At 45.0% G+C, this 18,755-nt stretch overlaps 1 protein-coding gene across 1 annotated transcript in view; it reads right to left on the bottom strand.

The window, feature by feature from the left end:
• The window catches only part of GALNT1 (polypeptide N-acetylgalactosaminyltransferase 1), a 224,930-nt gene that overhangs the window by 34,511 nt on the left and 171,664 nt on the right, over positions 1-18,755 (bottom strand). Inside the window, exons 6-8 of the mRNA XM_075314935.1 lie at positions 2,274-2,444; positions 585-702; positions 265-445 (exon numbers count right to left, since the gene is read on the bottom strand). Coding sequence (XP_075171050.1) covers positions 265-445; positions 585-702; positions 2,274-2,444 — 470 coding nt within the window. The remainder of the gene's footprint in view (positions 1-264; positions 446-584; positions 703-2,273; positions 2,445-18,755) is intronic.

The following is an 18,755-nucleotide window of genomic DNA, read 5'->3' as shown; positions in this document are numbered from 1 at the left end:
TGGAGGCAGATGAGGGGTCTGCTTCTGAAGGAAGAAGAATAAAAAGCCCTACAGAACTGCAGTGTGTGTGTGTGTCAGGCTATGTATTTAATAACCCTTGGTAACATTATATCTAAACATAATTACAGAAAATTCAAGATGATTTGATGAAAGCATGACATCACCCATCTGCCGGTTTAGTGAATATTTTAAACATGGTAAAAAGTGGCTGTTAAAGTATTTAACCATGATACTCGAAATAAAGTATAATCAGATTACTCTCACCAGGTGAAATGATGTAAAAGAAGTTCTTGAACTCATCCATCCACACTTCTGCCAACCTCCTATTGTTCTTGTTTATAATCTGCCCTGTGCCACCAGGAAAGGTATATGGAGTAGCTTTTCGAAAAACATGACCAACATGTGAACAAGTGACTATTTCAAGTGAACCTCCGCATTGCCATATCTAGAGGGGAAAAAAGGAACACAAAGCATTAGGTAAGATCCATTTTTCTTTCACAAATACAAACATGGTTTGCTAAAACATAAAGACAGCTTGCAGAAACCATATAATAGGTATACATTGCATTTTCTGTTGTACTTACCCTAAATGAGATTTCTAAGTTCTCCCCTCCCCAAATATCCATTCCAGCATCGTATGTTCCAATCTCCTGGAAATAATCCCTGTCAATTGAAAAGAGTCCACCTGCCATAGTAGGAGTTCTGCAACATAAAAATATACAAATATATAGCAGCTTATTAAATTTATGTGCATTTATGCATACCAGCCTTCAATGGGAGAATGAGGTTCTAGGGTTACGTTTGCTGCATGCACCAGAAGCCATATCAGCACATACACAAAACAGGTCTACAAGACTGGTAGACACACGCCGGTGCATGAAACGCAGCACTGCACGCCAGCCACTGTTCCATGTGACGGCCATATGTGCCATTACTGATTGTTCTTAGGGTAGAACAGGTTATTAAGAGTGGTCCATCTTTTGCTAGGACTTGCATGGTTGGATAGTATGAATGCACTTTATTTTTATGTAGCACTAAACATGGTATTCCAGATGATGGCGCACTAAATCTTTTTAGTGTCTTTCTAAATTACGTACATGTCGTCTTTTCAGGCATATTCCTACTGGGACCCGCCGGAAAAATTGCACTAAAAAAAGTCCCAAAACAAGAAGCCTAAGCAGAGCGATATCACAACCACCAGGTCTGCATACTTTCCATCTTTTGTCATTGCTTTTAATTGGTTCAGGCTTCATTCTTCTAGAAAGATGCCACCATCTTATTTATGACATAAAAAAAACGATGCAAGAGCTGTTGAAGGCAAAGCTTCAGGAAAACACATGCTGACATTCTTCTGAAGGATCTTTTTATAGCGAACAAGGCCGTTGGTACACATAGCTAGAGATAAAATTGTTATGATATGTAGGCAAGCGTTGTCTACTGCAGAAAGCCGGCAGGAATCACAAGTTGTGGATAGCACAAAACAGCCAATGTGAAACAAATTATCCAGTCATGTGACCTGCATGCTTTAAAAAAACGTTCTTACAAGTGGAGGTCACATGATTGGAAATCAATACAATGAGTCTTTATCCATCCCCAAAACATAACATTGTATTGCTGTTCTTGGTAAATTTGGATAAAAATATGCGAAGTGGTAAATGTCTATTTAAGATCAAAGTGTACTGAGCTGCAATTTTTTTCCAGTCTATAATATTTTAGCTGGTGTGTGGCTGCATAATCTACGACACCCAGGGAACAGTACTGGCACTGTCCGTACAATAGGCAGACATGAAACCTTCTCGCGGGGCAATGACTGCACTGGATGATCATTACGCAAGCTTTGGCTGGAAGCCACTAGTCTAAAAGACATGATCTGTGTCATATACAAGCTTAATGTTCCCGGTGTCAGGGCGTTCTATGATGGCTTATTACATCAGCTATTTGTGCACATGAAACAAGGCTGGAAAAACACAAAACTTGGGGGTTTTCAACAGTTTAAGATGTTTAAAGGACTTTATAGTATTAAATTCACCACCAAAAAACAGAATAAGACAGAGTCAGTCTGAAAAGAAAAAATAAAGAATCAGTTTCTGGACCTTTTCTGCTGAGAAAGTATTGTTATATCTTCATAGAACACTCTACAGTAGGGCATGGAAATGACTATGTAATATAAAGTCACGGTACACACCCAATAACTAGCATTATACAAATCAGATCAGTTCTCATTGAATGTAGTGTAAAGCTGTCAAGAAAAATCAATCCAACGACCATCTCACCTAACAGGAAGAGTTCGATCTCCTCTCCTCCGATCCATTTCACGCTGGGGAACAGGGTACCATCTGAAGTTCAATTTCCAATTGAACCCGCCATAAGTCATGTCAGAACCGGCCATGTACTCAAATGTATCATCGCTAATTACATCAATAATAGGGCAAACCACAGTCCTCCTTTATAAACAGACAAAAAATAAAAGAAATTGATATTTAAGATTGTTTAGAAATTTTCTGCAAATAGACGATATTGAATTTGTAGCTTGTCATTCAATTCATTTTCAAGTGTATTTCTAGTATTTATCACTAGGTCTCCAATACATACATAATACATACATCTACATAACTGGACAGGGAGCTAAGAAGTAATTTTGTGTTTTAGGTAGCAAAAAAAATGAGGCTCACCAATGATCACAGTAGCTAATTTATCAGTGCACAAATTAATCAATGTGTAATGAGCATATACTTCTTACCTTAATAAGTGTGAACAAGGATTAGAGCATGGCTGGGCTGCGCTGACTAAATATTTGTTGGATTACATTCATCAAGCATAACAAAAGCCAAACACATGATGTTTGCCATAGCAAAAAGAGAAGTGATGGCAGTGAAAGGGCTCAAAAGTAGTGAAGCAGTCTGCCTGGGTGGATTATATATAGTCAGCTTGTGCACAGAGAAGATATTAAGTCACATTAAGACCTCAGAAAGCAACCTTTGGTTAATTTATGATCTAGTCAATCAATAGGGTTTCTAGACAACCATATTTATGTTGAAATCCACAGGTGTAATTACGCTTTTCCCTGACATCTGCTATTGGGGATCTGTAAGGGGGCATAGACAATAGGTGGCGGTGTGTTCGGGCCAGCGTTGTCAATTGAATGTACACTATATGGACAACTTTCTTCACACCTGCATCATGGCTTCCAGCCAAAGAGAAATTACTAGATGGAGCAGGATCTTTTGCACTGAAGACACCAGAAGCAACCTCTGAAGCAGAGAAGCAGACCTCACTGAATCATATAATGGGGTCTGTCTGATCCTTCTACAGTGTCTGATGTTTTGATGGACAGAATATAAGCTCTGTATGCTAGGATAGAGGCTCTTAACGGTTCTTCTGAAGTTGGCGAATAGGACCTAAAATGGACAGCAGGAGGGAGGATCATGCACTTTGGGTAATAAGCTTGAGTTACATGGTCTCTGGCAATGGCCTACAGACCTGTCCCCGGAGAAATAAACAATAATGAGATTATAAGCACAGTAACTGTACATGTGATGCATCTGAAATGTCTTCAAGGGATTGTTTTACTGTATCTTGGCATTTTGCAGTTATTGTACTACAACATGAATGTAATTGATGATACAACATGGTGGTGTATTTTTTGTTACTTTATATTAGAAGAATGGATTGCTTTGGGTCCGAACCACTAATATCACCCAAAATTAGCCCTATGAGATTGTTCTGTGCCATACTTTAGATTTACCTTAAACTGGTGCCATGATAACATCAGTAGATTGTATAAAGACCAATGGGGGTCCCTGAAATTCTGAAGGAAAGGTAGTGAAGGAGGGGTAATTGTGTGAATATGGCTAACTATTATTTACACTTTTCTGTGGAGTTTGAAATAGTGTTAAGGGTCTAACCTCATGTAAGAGGTTAAAGAAAAAAAAAATAGTGGGATTAGGGCACCCTTACTGAGAAATGCTCATTTTATGTGATGCAATGATATTTTGATATAAATGATTCATATGAATTGCCAAAACTCAAAACACAACTTAATCACATTTTTCTGTACTCATCTGCAATTCAAAAATTGTTTTCTTGTTAGCTGAATAATCAACAATTGTTATCTGGTTCTTATCACTGATGACCTTGCAGTAAGGACACCAAGGACAATTTAGAAGAAGGCAAGTGACATGAAAAAGCCACTCCTTAAATATATAATAATAATAAAGTTTTATTTCTATAGCGCCAACATATCCCTCAGCGCTTTACAATTCAGAGGGGACATGTACAGACAATTCGAGACAATACAAAACAAACAAAACAAAATTAAGATACCAGGAGGAGTGAGGACCCTGCTCGTAAGCTTTAAGGTACCGTCACACAACGAGATCGCTAGCGAGATCGCAGCTGAGTCACGGTTTTGTGACGCAGTAGCGATCCCGTTAGCGATTTTGTTAAGTGTGACACCTACCAGCGATCAGGCCCCTGCTGTGAGATCTCTAGTCCTTGCAGAATGGTCCAGGCCATTTTCTTCAAAGGCGATGTTCTACTGGGCAGGACACATCGCTGAGTTTGACACTGTGTGACAGGGTCACAGTGACTGCTGAGATCGTTATACAGGTCGCTACTGTGACCTGTATTGTTCCTGCGTCGCTGGTAAGGTCTGACTATGTGACATCTCACCAGCGACCTCCCAGCGACTTACCAGCGATCCCTATCAGGTCGCATCGTTTTCGGGATCGCTGGTAAGTCGCTGTGTGTGACTGGGCCTTTACAGTCTTTGAGGAAATAGGGGAGGCACAAAAGGTGAATGGGGGGGGGGGAAGACGCTTTGTATATATGGTCCAGCCATCAATTTAATAGGGTATTCAAAACCAGCTGCATGAACCCGTCATCGGCCAGAATTTATACAGGTACAGGGGACAAGACTTGGAAGTAATTTTTTTTTTGTTATGAAGGGCAGAAAGGGACTAGATTAGATCAGGGCAGTGAGGTGATAGGCTAGTCTAAAGAAATGCGTTTTTAGGGCCCGCTTAAAGGTGTGGATGTTGGGAATTAGTCGGATAGCTCTTGGTAGTGTGTTCCAGAGCAATATGGGTACTATTACTTTCCTGTAAAACTAAAGTTACAGGTTGATGAATGTATTAACATAGCTGCATTTTACACACACACACACACACACACACACACACACACACACACACACACAGTATATACAGTGTGTCCACCGCCATTAACTTAATAACGGCGGCAGCTATAGGCATAAAAGTGGTGTCTAGGTATAGTAAAGTATCCATGTGCTACGCAACTATACCACCTATAGCACCACCTGGTGGAAAACAACGGAGTTAGCATTTTTATCTCGAAAACGGAACGAGATAGAGAAAAAAGTGAATTATAAAGTTGTAAGGCATCATCAATTCAATACGAATTGACATCTTGCATACAGAAATGCTATAATTAGAATGTGTAAAACTCACAAGGCTGTGGACGTGAAGCGATACCTCATGGAGACCTTCCTACAAGTCATTGGGTATGGTGGCTGCGTGGAGTGGCCTCCATGCTCACCTGACCTGACCCCATTGGACTTCTTTCTGTGAGGTCACATCAAACAGCAGGTGTATGGGACCCCTCCACCAACATTGCAGGACCTATGACAACGTATCACAGATGCTTGCGCAAACGTGTCACCTACCATATTGCACAACGTGCAGCAAGATACAGTATGCTGTCCAGAGTCCAGATGTGCATTGCAGCTGACGGTGGCCACTTTGAGCATCAAAGTTAAATGAGCGCCATATGCGTGACCAACATTCAATGTTTTTGGGGGGAGGGGACATGGGTTTCTGCATTTCTGTATGCAAGGTGTCGATTCGTTTTGAATTGCTGATGCCCTACAATTTTTTAATTCACTTTTTTTCTCTATCTCGTTCAGTTTTCGAGATAAAAGTGCTAACTCCGCTTTTTTCCACCAGGTGGCGCTATAGGTGGTTTCATTGCTTAGCGCATGGCTACTTTACTATACCTCGACACCACTTCTATTACTATAGCTGCCGCCGTTCTCAAGTTAATGGTGATGGACAGGATATGTGCGTGTGTACACACACACACACACATATGTATATACATTATATATATATATATATATATATATATATATATATATATATATATATATATATATATATATATATATATATATATATATATATATATATATATATATATATACACACACACACACATACACATATATGTATTATATATACATACATACACATATATGTATTATATATACATACATACACATATATATATTATATATACACACACACATACATATATTATATATACACACACACATACATATATATATCTCTATATATACACACACACATACACATATATATATATATATATATATATATTATATTATATATAAGCAGTAATATATGGCATAGAGCAGCATTGTTCAAATGTACATATTTACCGATGTTCATTCTTATAATAAAACAAGGAGATTTCAGGGCCACTAAGTTCCCAACCTCTTACCTCTAAATCAGTATCCCATTTTACATCCGCAGCATATTTACAGGATGCATGTGTCTATCAGCCAGAACATTAAACCTGCCCAATGTTATGCAGGGTTCCCCCATAAAAAAAAAAAAAAAGCTCTGAGCAGTCGGGGGAACAAGTGGCCACTATGAACAGATGATTACAATTGTCTAGTCATTACAGTTTGATCTTTTTTCAAAGTTACTCACAACTTTATAGTTGCCTAATTTTCCTGCTTCCAACACATCAACTTGAAAACTGCCTGTTCATTTGCTGTTGAAAAAGGAATCTGTCAGCAAATTTTTGCTACCTCATCTGACCGCAACATAATATATGCAAGCAGCTTCTGAATCCAACTGTGTATCCATTGATTACTGGCTGTAGCCATTCTGAAACAATCTAAGAATTCAGATTCAGGAACACAGCAGGGCTGCCTCCACCCACACTGGGCTCTCAATAGAGATTGTGCATTGACTGAGGTGTCAGTCAAAGTAGGGGGCGTGTCGGACTTACATGCGAGTTTCTAGTCCTGTAATGGTAATCAAAGGGTAATAAACCCTCTAGTTTACGTAAACAATTGCACTCACACAGATAATAGAAGCACAGTTGCTTTTTGTTTTGTTTTTTTTTTTTTTTTTTCTTTAACTCTTGAGGTGTGCGCACAAGAGCTACACACGCTGCGTCCTGGATGCAACGTATCTTTTCCTGCGGAGATGAGACCGCAAATCACCTGAGTGACGTGACCGCAAATCAACGCTGATGGCGGCTCAGTCTCTGAAGTCACAGTGAGCAGTCATGCTCTACGGCCACTCGCTGTGACGTACATGTAGCAGAGCTGAATCGTCATGTGACTTCGTATGGATTACGTCAAATGTATAGGGGTGTTTTAGGGTTAATAAAGGGGTAAAAGAGGGAGTTTTTTGTATTTTATTCGAAATAAAGGATTTTTGTGTCTCAGATGCCTGCCATTACTAATATAGGACATGGTAGCTGCTGTGGGCTAGCATCAACTCCCTCATTACCCCGATTGCCACCGCACCAGGGAAATTGTGAAGAGCCAGGTAAAGCGCCGGACTTGTTGCATCTATTAGATGCAACAATGTTGGGCGACTGCAGATTGCTATTGTTTGGCTGGGGCATGGTCCAATAAGCATCCACCTCCCCAGCCTGAGAATACCAGCCCCCAACTGTCGGGCTTTACCTTGGCTGAATATCACAATTGGGGGGAGTTGGCGCACAATGTTTTTTAAAATTAGTTAAATGATTTAAAATAAAAAAAAAGCACCGCATGCTGTTCCTCTTATATTGACACACGGCCAAGAAAAGCGCAGGGCTGGAGGCTGCAGCCTGTAGCCATGGGCTTTATCTGTGCTGGGTATAATAATACAGGGGGACCCTAAGCCAATTATTTTATTTATTTTTATACCACGATACTGACCCACAGACAGTGCCTGTGAGTGGTGGCAATCAGATGCTGTCACACAGGCTGGGGGCGCATCTGACTGCAACCAGTCACAGACGCCAGGATGGCCAGTGGGCGTAGAAACCAGAGAGAGCAGTGCAGATGCGACGAGCCTAATGCGCGACCTGGAATCAGCGTGCCGTCATGACAGATCCTCGGTGAGTACAGCGCACATGCTCCTGTCCCCATTCCTTTTGAACACATTTGTAAATCTCTAGATTCTGGTCCCATAGACTTATATGGAACTGGATTTTTAAACAAAATAATAAAAAAAAAAAAAGGAAACTGGAGCCGCTGGTCCTGGTTAGGAGTCCACTCATGTCTATTCAGGCGTGAATTATGGTGCACAGATAAGGACACTTATTTCTCATATCACATTTCTATGGCACCTTTCCTTGTGCCTAGAAGACGTTTATGAATAAATTGACACCTGGGTTACCAGTTGGGGGTTGTGCCAATATATGATCAGACATTGTCCAATCACAGCTGAGCGTGTAGAGACACACCCACAAGACAAGACAAGAGGAATGTCAAGTTATTCATAAAATTCTAACAGGATTAACAGGAACAGTGCAAATAAGAAATCTACGAAGAGCCAGAACTCTTAGGACCGCTTTACACGCTACAAGATCGCTAAAGCAATGTCGTTGGGGTCACGGAATTTGTGACGCACATCCGGCCACGTTAGCGATGTCGTTGCGTGTGACACCTATGAGTGATTTTGAATCGTTGCAAAAATGTTCAAAATCGCTAATCTGTGACATGGGGGTCCATTCCCAATTATCGTTGCAGCTGCAGGCACGATGTTGTTCGTCGTTCCTTCGACAGCACACATCGCTATGTGTGACACCGCAGGAACGAGGAACCTCACCTTACCTGCGTCCGCCGGCAATGAGGAAGGAAGGAGGTGGGCAGGATGTTAAGTCCCGCTCATCTCTGCCCCTCCGCTTCTGTTGGGCGCCCGCTTAGTGACGTCGCGGTGACGCCACGGTGACGCCAAACGCAACTCCCCCTTAAGGGAAGGATTGTTCGGCAGTCACTGCGACGTCGCTGAACAGGTATGTGCGTGTGACGCTGCCGTAACGATAATGTTCGCTACGGCAGCGATCACCACATATCGGTCGTACGACGGGGGTGGGTGCTATCGCGCTCGACATCGCCAGGAAATGATAGCGATGTCGCAGCGTGTAAAGCGGCCCTTAGTCATGAATAACGAATATTAAGTAATAAGCTTCATTAAAATTGCACTTTAAGACCCAGATACAACAGGTCAATTGTCCAGTGATTACAGTTATATTCTGAATGGACAATGTGGCATTGCATCAAAATGGCATATGTGGTTCATGAATTTGGCGCAAAGAGAATAATAGGCTTTTTCCTAACTTGAACTGTTTTTGTGACTTCTGCTGCCAAAAAAAATAAATAAATAAATAAATCACAAAAATTACAACCGTACTGAAAAATACACTGGGGGGAGAAAGAAGGGCAGAGAGCAAAGAGGGCAGAGAGCAAAGAGGGCAGAGAGCAAAGAGGGCAGAGAGCAAAGAGGGCAGAGAGCAAAGAGGGCAGAGAGCAAAGAGGGCAGAGAGCAAAGAGGGCAGAGAGCAAAGAGGGCAGAGAGCAAAGAGGGCAGAGAGCAAAGAGGGCAGAGAGCAAAGAGGGCAGAGAGCAAAGAGGGCAGAGAGCAAAGAGGGCAGAGAGCAAAGAGGGCAGAGAGCAAAGAGGGCAGAGAGCAAAGAGGGCAGAGAGCAAAGAGGGCAGAGAGCAAAGAGGGCAGAGAGCAAAGAGGGCAGAGAGCAAAGAGGGCAGAGAGCAAAGAGGGCAGAGAGCAAAGAGGGCAGAGAGCAAAATGGGAGGGAAGGAAGGAAAAGAGTGAGTGAGGGAGTGTAGAAGGGGAGGAAGGAAGGAAGGAAGGAAGGAAGGAAGGAAGGAAGGAAGGAAGGAAGGAAGGAAGGAAGGGAGGGAGGGAGGGAGGGAGGGAGGGAGGGAGGACTAGAGTAGGGAGCAGTAAGTAAGATACGCCCAATTCATTAAATGCTGTCTACTTAAATGTATTAGGTGCATCGCACTCGATAAGGCCTCTTTCACACATCTGGTTTTCGCCGTCAGGCACAATCCGGCGTCGGATCAGTTTTATTCCCCATAGACTTGTATTAGCTCTGGATTGTGCCGGATGTCCTTGCGTTGAATGCAGCGTCTGCCAGATCCGGCAAAATCTCTTCGTCCGGCTTCCGGAAAGGACACAGCATGGAACGTTTTTTTGTCTCCGGCAAAAAAAACGGATCACGCTGGATCCGGCGCCGTCCGGCATGTTGTATAATGGAAGTCTATGGGCGCCAGATCAGTCGTCCCCTGGCATATGACGGAATCCAATGACGAATACTCAGTATCACAACGGATTCATCAAAAAAACAGAAGGAACGCATGGAAAAAAAACTGATGCGACGGATCAGTTTTTTCGCCGGATCCGTCGCACCAGTTTTTTTGCCTGGTCGTGCCTGATGGCAAAAAAACTGATGTGTGAAAGCAGTCTAAGGCTACTTTCACACATCCGGTTTTTGCTCTGCGGCACAATACGGCGCTCTGCAGAAAAACCGCAACCGTTTTTTTTGCCGCCGGTTGTGTTTTTTTTTTTTGCATAGACTTACATTAGTGCCGTATTGTGCCGCATGGGCTTGCGTTCGGTCCGGTTTTTGCCGCATGCGGCAGATTTAGCCGATGCCGCGGCCGGATGGAACGTTGCCTGGAACGTTTTTTGCTCCAGCATAAGAACCGCATCGCGTCGCATCCGGCCGCTGCGGCACATTTTTCAATGCATGCCTATGGACGCCGGATGCGGCAAAAAACGCATCCGGCCGCCGCATGCGGTTTTTTCCACTGCGCATGCTCAGTAGCATGCCGCAACCGGAAAAAAATGGACAGGCCGCATGTAAAAACTTATGCAAAGGATGCGGTGTTTTCGCCGCATCCGTTGCATAGGTTTCACAGCCGGATTGAGCCGCACTGCTCAAACCGGATGTGTGAAAGTAGCCTTAGGCTATGTGCGCACGTTGCGTACTAGCCCTGCAGAAATTTCTGCAGCGATCTGAAGAGCACACGTGCGCTTCAAATCGCTGCAGAAAATGTCCGTAGAGAAAAAAAAAAAAGCCGATTCCATGCGCTCTGCCTGCAACTCCTGCCATAGACAGAGCAGGAGCTGCCGGCAAAGCGCTCGGAAGAAGTGACATGCCACTTCTTAGAACGCAGCGCTTCGGGCAGCAGCCGAAGCGCTGCGCTCTAAGACGCCACATGCGCACGGCCCCTGCACAATCTCCATAGACTGTGCAGGGGACGCAGGACGCATGCAGTTACGCTGCGCTACAAAGCGCAGCGTAACTGCATGTATTTACGCAACGTGCGCACATAGCCTTAGGCTGTTGTGCAATAAGCCAGTCTTAATGACTCGGACCCTAAAATCCAGCTTATGACTTTCAAGGACCATTGCCACTTGCATTATAAAGGAAGGCAGCTATAATTGATAGCAGTTGTGATTTGTTCAAGCCCTGCTAATAATAATTACAACTAAGTTTTAGAAGCAGTTTTCTAAGGTTAAGCTTGTATTGTCAAATAAGAATAAATCCATGATACCACGGACAAGTAGGCGTGTAATTTTAGCCTCGTCCTATTGATTGCAGCTTCAGGGCGGCAACTTGCCAAGAACAAGCTTTTCTTTAGAGATCTGGTTTAGACAAAATGCAAACAGACTTTCTGTATAGTAGTTTAATATGAGGACTACAGGAAGAGTAGCGCGGTGTTGTCTGATTCAGCTAAAAATCAATACATGGTATTCTTCTGCACAACACGCATTCAGCACAGGTACAATTTCACCAATTAAAATCTACCCTGTCCTCCACAGAATACAGATCTATTCAGAAATCTATAGCCTCAGAGCTGAAGACTAAAAGTACTGCTGCACTGGAAATAAAAATACATATGTACCGGCATTCACCCACACGTAGGTCCGGACATCCAGCATGAGGCGCTCTAGTGAGATGGGTACAGACTCTGCTGCGCACCACTGTCGCTGGGGATGATTTAATATGACATGCATCTGGTCAGAATCTCCTCACTGATGGCCAACACCAAAGCCAATGGATGTTATAACAGGAAGGAAAGAGATTCACAGTTTGTCAGTTTGTTAACACCAGCTTGTATGCCCATTTAACACCACAAAGTGTGCTGACGAGGCGTCTGTAATGTGAGAACCAAGCCAAAGTATTACTGAGTGGAGGTTTCTAATTGTTTTTCAGGTTGCTGCAATAACTTAAAAAGGGATACTTTCAAGTTGTCTCTTGAGCAGCTCAGAGCTATACAGTCTCCTTAGTTTTTAATTGAATGAGGGACAGGCACTACTTCTTGAATAACAGTTTTGATCAAAACTTCTTCCTGCTAATACTAATTTGTCAGTGTTTGTGGAGGCTACACTATTACTACTTTATTTAAACAGCGATAACTGCACAATGAACAATCACAGGGCTTGTGCAGGACTGATAAGGGACCTTTTAGGGGATGAGAGGAAGTTGGGAGTAAAGGGCCCTTCACACACAGACTTTCTAGCGATCCCACCTGGCCGGGATCGCTACAAAGTCTCTGGTGAGTCGCTGGTGAGCTGTCAAACAGGCATACCTGGCCAACGACGCAGCAGCGTTTAGAGACTTTCTAGCGATCCCGGACCTGCAGAACAACCTAGCTATTCATTGGGGACGTGTCTAAGCAGCTATTTGAAAGGGAAGTCGCTAAGGCCGGTTTCACACATCCGGCTTTTTGCCGGTTTGCCGGATCCGGCGCTCTCCCATACAGTGACTACAGTACAGTGACAGCGCAACAAGCGCCGGTCACGTGCTGTCATGTGACCAGCGCATGTGACCCGGAAGTTACAGCGCTGTCACTGTACTGTATTGTCTGTACGGGAGAGCGCCGAATCCGGTAAACCGGCGAAAAGCCGGATGTGTGAAACCGGCCTAACCAAGTCGTTGTAACGGTGTCAAACACACCGATGCACGCTGCGCAGCAGGAAACAAAGGACCAAAAAATGGTCCTGAAAGATTTGTATCAATCAGCGACCTTACAGCGGGGGCCAGGTCGCTGATGCGTTTCACACACTGCAATGTCACTGGGGAGGTCGCTATTGCGTCACAAAACCGGTGACGTTAAGCGATGTCCCCAGCGATGTTGTAGTGTGTAAAAAGGGGCCTTAAGAGTGAAGTGAGCAGCTAAGTGCTGTATAAAAATCAATGGGCGGAACAGAACTGAATGGGGTGTTAGAATTTAACTCCTCTCCTGGACTGTAAGGCTATGTGCGCACGTTGCGTTTTGTAATTGTCAAAAAAAAAAAAAATGCACACTCTGGCAGACTTTCACAACTGTAAACATTGCGTTTGACAAAAAAATGTAACCAAAACGCATGCATTTTTCTTTACAGTGCAGTGCCACGGCGATTCAGCTCTGCTAGATGCCCACTGACAGCAGACATAGCCACGCGATGAGAATGAACTCGGATGAACTTCACCCGACTTCATTGTCATCCCACGGCTCTGTCTCTGTGTGCTGTGATGAACTCAGATGAACCTCTGACGTTCGTGCCAGGATACAGGGGTCCGCAGCAGTGACATCAGAGCTTCACCAGAGTTCACTGTCATCGCGCAGCTCTGTCTCTGTGTGACAGCCTGAATTACGATCGCAGGTGAAGGACTCGCCTGTGAACGCAAATCACCTGACTGAAGTGAGCAGCGTGATCAGTGGTGCCGTCACTCAGGTTACTCGCGGCCACAGCTGGAGTTCTCCACCTGAGAGCGGTGGTAGCGAGTAACCTGAGTGACGTCACTGCTGACAGTGCGACTCACTTCAGTTGCTCCGTGGAGCTCACAGGGAGCGGTCGTGCTCTATGACCGCTCGCTGTCAGCTTCTGATGTAGCAGAGCTGAAAGCGTTGTGGGACCTCGTGAAAATTATGCTGGACCTGGAGGGGTATTTGGGGATTTTAATAAAGTGGTAAAAGAGTGTTTTTTTTTGTCTTATTCCAAAAAAAAATGATTTTTCTGGTGTGTGCGTTTATTTTCTTTAACTTAGAGGTTAATCATGGGGGTGTCTTAGACGCCTACCATGATTAACCTAGGACTTAGAGGCAGCTATGGGCTGCCATTAACTCCTTATCTATTTATTATAAACGCACCAGGGTAATCGGGATGAGCCGGGTAGAGTCCCGGGACTGTCAAATCTAATGATGCGGCAATTCCGGGCGGCTGCTGGCTGATATTTTTAGGCTGGGGGGCAGCCTAAAAACGATAGGCCTCCCCAGTCTGAGAATACCAGCCCCCGGCTGTGAGACTATATTGGCTGGGTATCATTTGGGGGGGGATGGACCGCACGTCGTGTTTTGTATTTATTTTACTGCACGATATAGAACCGCCCATCGGCCGCGGTGATTGGTTGCAGTGAGACAGCTGCCACTCAGCGTGGGGACTCACCTGAATGCAACCAATCATAGGCGCCGGTGGGCGGGGGAAGCAGTGAATACAAGATGGCCTAATGAGTGGCCGGCATTTTCAAAAGCTGGAGAAGCCGCCGAACTTGCGACAGCTGTGCAGCGCCGCATCGGTGATGGGCGAGTAGGAGATGGAGACCGGCAGGGAGGGAGAGATGGAGACCGGCAGGGAGGGAGAGATGGAGACCGGCAGGGAGGGAGAGATGGAGACCGGCAGGGAGGGAGAGATGGAGACCGGCAGGGAGGGAGAGATGGAGACCGGCAGGGAGGGAGAGATGGAGACCGGCAGGGAGGGAGAGATGGAGACCGGCAGGGAGGGAGAGATGGAGACCGGCAGGGAGGGAGAGATGGAGACCGGCAGGGAGGGAGAGATGGAGACCGGCAGGGAGGGAGAGATGGAGACCGGCAGGGAGGGAGAGATGGAGACCGGCAGGGAGGAAGAGATGGAGACCGGCAGGGAGGAAGAGATGGAGACCGGCAGGGAGGGAGAGATGGAGACCGGCAGGGAGGGAGAGATGGAGACCGGCAGGGAGGGAGAGATGGAGACCGGCAGGGAGGGAGAGATGGAGACCGGCAGGGAGGGAGAGATGGAGACCGGCAGGGAGGGAGAGATGGAGACCGGCAGGGAGGAAGAGATGGAGACCGGCAGGGAGGAAGAGATGGAGACCGGCAGGGAGGAAGAGATGGAGACCGGCAGGGAGGAAGAGATGGAGACCGGCAGGGAGGAAGAGATGGAGACCGGCAGGGAGGAAGAGATGGAGACCGGCAGGGAGGAAGAGATGGAGACCGGCAGGGAGGAAGAGATAGAGAGATAGAGAGAGACTGACATCGACACCGAGACAGACATCGACAAACAGACCGACATCGACAGAGAGAGAGAGACCGAAAAGACCTGCGTTTTGTCAAAAAAGCATGCAGAACGCAACAAAAATGCAGTGCAAATGCACAGCTAAACATTTTGGCTGCGTTTTGACACCTCATTCATTTCAATGAGTGCAAAATGTAACCAAAACGCACTGAAGAAGCGACATGCTTTTTTTGGCATTGATTTTGTCAAATATTTGGCATCCAAAACGCTGCCTAAAAAAAGCAATGTGCGCATGGAATTTTCTGACTTCTCAGACTTTGCTGGGGAAGCACATCACATGCATTTGGTCAACACATTGCAGTTTTAAATGCAGCCAAAATCCAGGAAAAAAAAATGCAAAATGCGCACATAGCCTAACTACAGTGCACAAAGCCAGGGTCGGGTGGCAAAGTTCTTTGGAAATCAGCTGTACACTATGAAAGATAAAAGCTCTCACAGCAGGAAAATTAAAGCAAATGGAAAAAGCAAGTCAGTTGCAAACTTACTCATTTTCAGACAGTCTAACTAAAACAATTTAATACCATGAGAATACCCTTTTAATTACTTAATCACAACATAGTAAAAATGGTGGTAATACACATCAAGGAGTTCTAACTCCATGACTAATCAGAGATGCAGCTAAAAATAAAATGCCTTAAAACACCACGCTAGCAAGTTTTCTTCAGCGCTGGAGTGGAGCTCTAAATCTAAGTCCTCTGCCCCTGTTCTTATACTCGCCCTTTGGCAGCTTCATCCTTCTTCAGTACCGCCATCCAATGCCTGTAACTTCTGACTGGCTGGGAGTCAGAAGTTATATCACAAGCGCTCAATGCAACCCTATGAGAGCCAGAACATGTCTCCCATACAGATGCATTGATTTGTGACCTCCGGTGTGCTCCATGAAATACTGGAGCGGTCAGTATTGTGACCGGAGACCGAAACAGATGAAGGCAGTGGCAAGCGAGTATAATACAGGGGACTTACACTGAAACCATCACTCCAGCGTTTTTTTTTTTTCTTTTTACTTATACCGATATGTATTCGTAGCATTCAAGTTACCAATAAATATTGAATATGAATAAAGTTAAGTTTTCATTAAAGGCAACCTGTCAGGTGCAATATGCACCTAGAACCACGAGCAGTTCTGGGTGCATATTGCTGATCCCTGCCTAACTGTCCCTGTATACACTAGCATAGATAAACAGATCTTTAGTAAAAGTATTTCTAAATATCCTTTATATTATGCTAATGAGGACCACAATTAGTCACAAGGGCATGAGTTACCTTGGCTAGTCGGCTCACATAGCATGTTAGCACACCCCTGTGGGCATACTAACATGCTATTGAATGCGCAGCTTTGCCACACATACCTCACTCTTCATGGCGGCTGGAGGAGGATGGATGCACACTGCACATGATCCAGAGTCCCAGGCACTTCAGATCATGTGCACTAAATTAATGCCGGGTGTAAGCTTCCCGGCTTCAGTGAAGTAGAGTGCACATGACTGGAAGTGCTGGAGACTCCAGATCATGCCCAGTGACATCCATCCTCTGCCGGCTGCCATCAAGACTGAGGTAAGTACAGCATTGCTGTGCATTCATTAGCATAGTATTACGGGGCGTGATAACATGCATAGGGGGCAGACAAGCCAAAGGAACTAACACCCAGGGGACTAGTCCCTGGCCTCATAAGCATATAATAAACAATCTTTAGATATACTTTTTCTAAAGATTCCTTTATCTATGCTAGTGTATACAGGGACGGTTAGGCAGGGATCACTAATATGCCACCAGAACTGCTCGTGATTCTGGGTGCATATTGCACTTGACAGGTTCCCTTTAATTCCATAAGTCTGCATGGAAAGCAATCTGAAAATCCATTTGTATTCTTTTTGCGGAAGGGCTCTATTCCAGTTCCCCTTTAATAGAAGGTCTGACCAGCTCCATTCCATAGAACTTCATGTCCATTTGCCCGCCATAAAATATAGTAGTCATTTCTAATCACACCCTTTCAGATAATGAGAAATAACTACTGTGTTTTTCCAAAAATAAGACACTGTCTTATATTTTTTTTGCCCCCCAAAAAAGCTAGGGCTTATTTCTGGAGGAGGTCTTATTCTTGGAGAAACATGGATGGGGGTAAGTTTACCCCCAAAAAAAGCAGACACCCCACTTCCCAGGAGACTCATTCACCAGACCCAGACGTCTGCGTGGCTCCAAAGTTCTTTAAGTTCTTCTGTGATCTCCGGTGGTTGCTGCATGCCGTTCTCCCCTGCTGCTGGCTGACACGCTGACACACACAGCCCGATCACAGACACACACAGCAAATCACACACACAGCAGATCCCAGACACACAGCAAATCACACACACAGCAGATCCCAGACACACACAGCAAATCACACACACAGCAGATCCCAGACACACACAGCAAATCACACACACAGCAGATCCCAGACACACACAGCAAATCACACACACAGCAGATCCCAGACACACACAGCAAATCACACACACAGCAGATCCCAGACACACACAGCAAATCACACACACAGCAGATCCCAGACACACACAGCAAATCACAGACACAGCAGATCCCAGACACACACAGCAAATCACAGACACAGCAGATCCCAGACACACACAGCAAATCACAGACACAGCAAAATCACACACAGCAGTCATAGACACATACAGCAGATTATAGACACATCCAGCAGCTCACAGACACACATAGCCGATCGCACACACACACACAAGCACACATCACATCACATCACATCCAGCGCTTCCGGCCGCAGGGAATGATGAGAGCAAGTCACGTTTCCGGCCGCAGGTCCTGTTCTGCAGGTCGTTGCGCTCCACTGCACTGCCCCTCAGGATTCTTCTGGCGAGAAGAGATCGGTGTCGCTGGATGAGGCGAGTGTGTATGCGATCCGATGTGTGTGTGTGCGATCGGATGTTTGTGTGTGTGTGCGATCGGATGTTTGTGTGTGTGTGCGATTGGATGTTTGTGTAAGAGATCTGAGTGAGTGTGTGTGTGTGTGTGTGAGATTGGATGTTTGTGTAAGAGATCTGAGTGTGTGTGTGTGTGTGTGTGTGTGTGTGTGTGTGTGTGTGTGTGTGTGAGAGAGAGAGAGAGCGCTCATGTGTGCGGGTGTGCAATCACTGCAGGTCCTGCTGCTAAGCGTCGGGTGAGTGATTGTGGGGTGCCGCTGTCTATAATGAAGAGTCCTGCAGTATCTTTATCTTTTTTAGCTGCACGGACACTTCATTACTGAACCGTGACTAGGGCTTATTTTCGGGGGAGGGCTTATATTTAAGCCTTGCTCCGAAAATGCTGAAAATCCCTGCTAGAGCTTATTTTTGGGGGGAGGGCTTA

The sequence above is a fragment of the Anomaloglossus baeobatrachus genome, chromosome 6 (genome assembly GCF_048569485.1).
Source record: "Anomaloglossus baeobatrachus isolate aAnoBae1 chromosome 6, aAnoBae1.hap1, whole genome shotgun sequence".
NCBI lineage: Eukaryota > Metazoa > Chordata > Amphibia > Anura > Aromobatidae > Anomaloglossus > Anomaloglossus baeobatrachus.
Note: the sequence above shows the minus strand (reverse complement) of the source record. Positions and strands in the feature narration are given on the sequence as shown.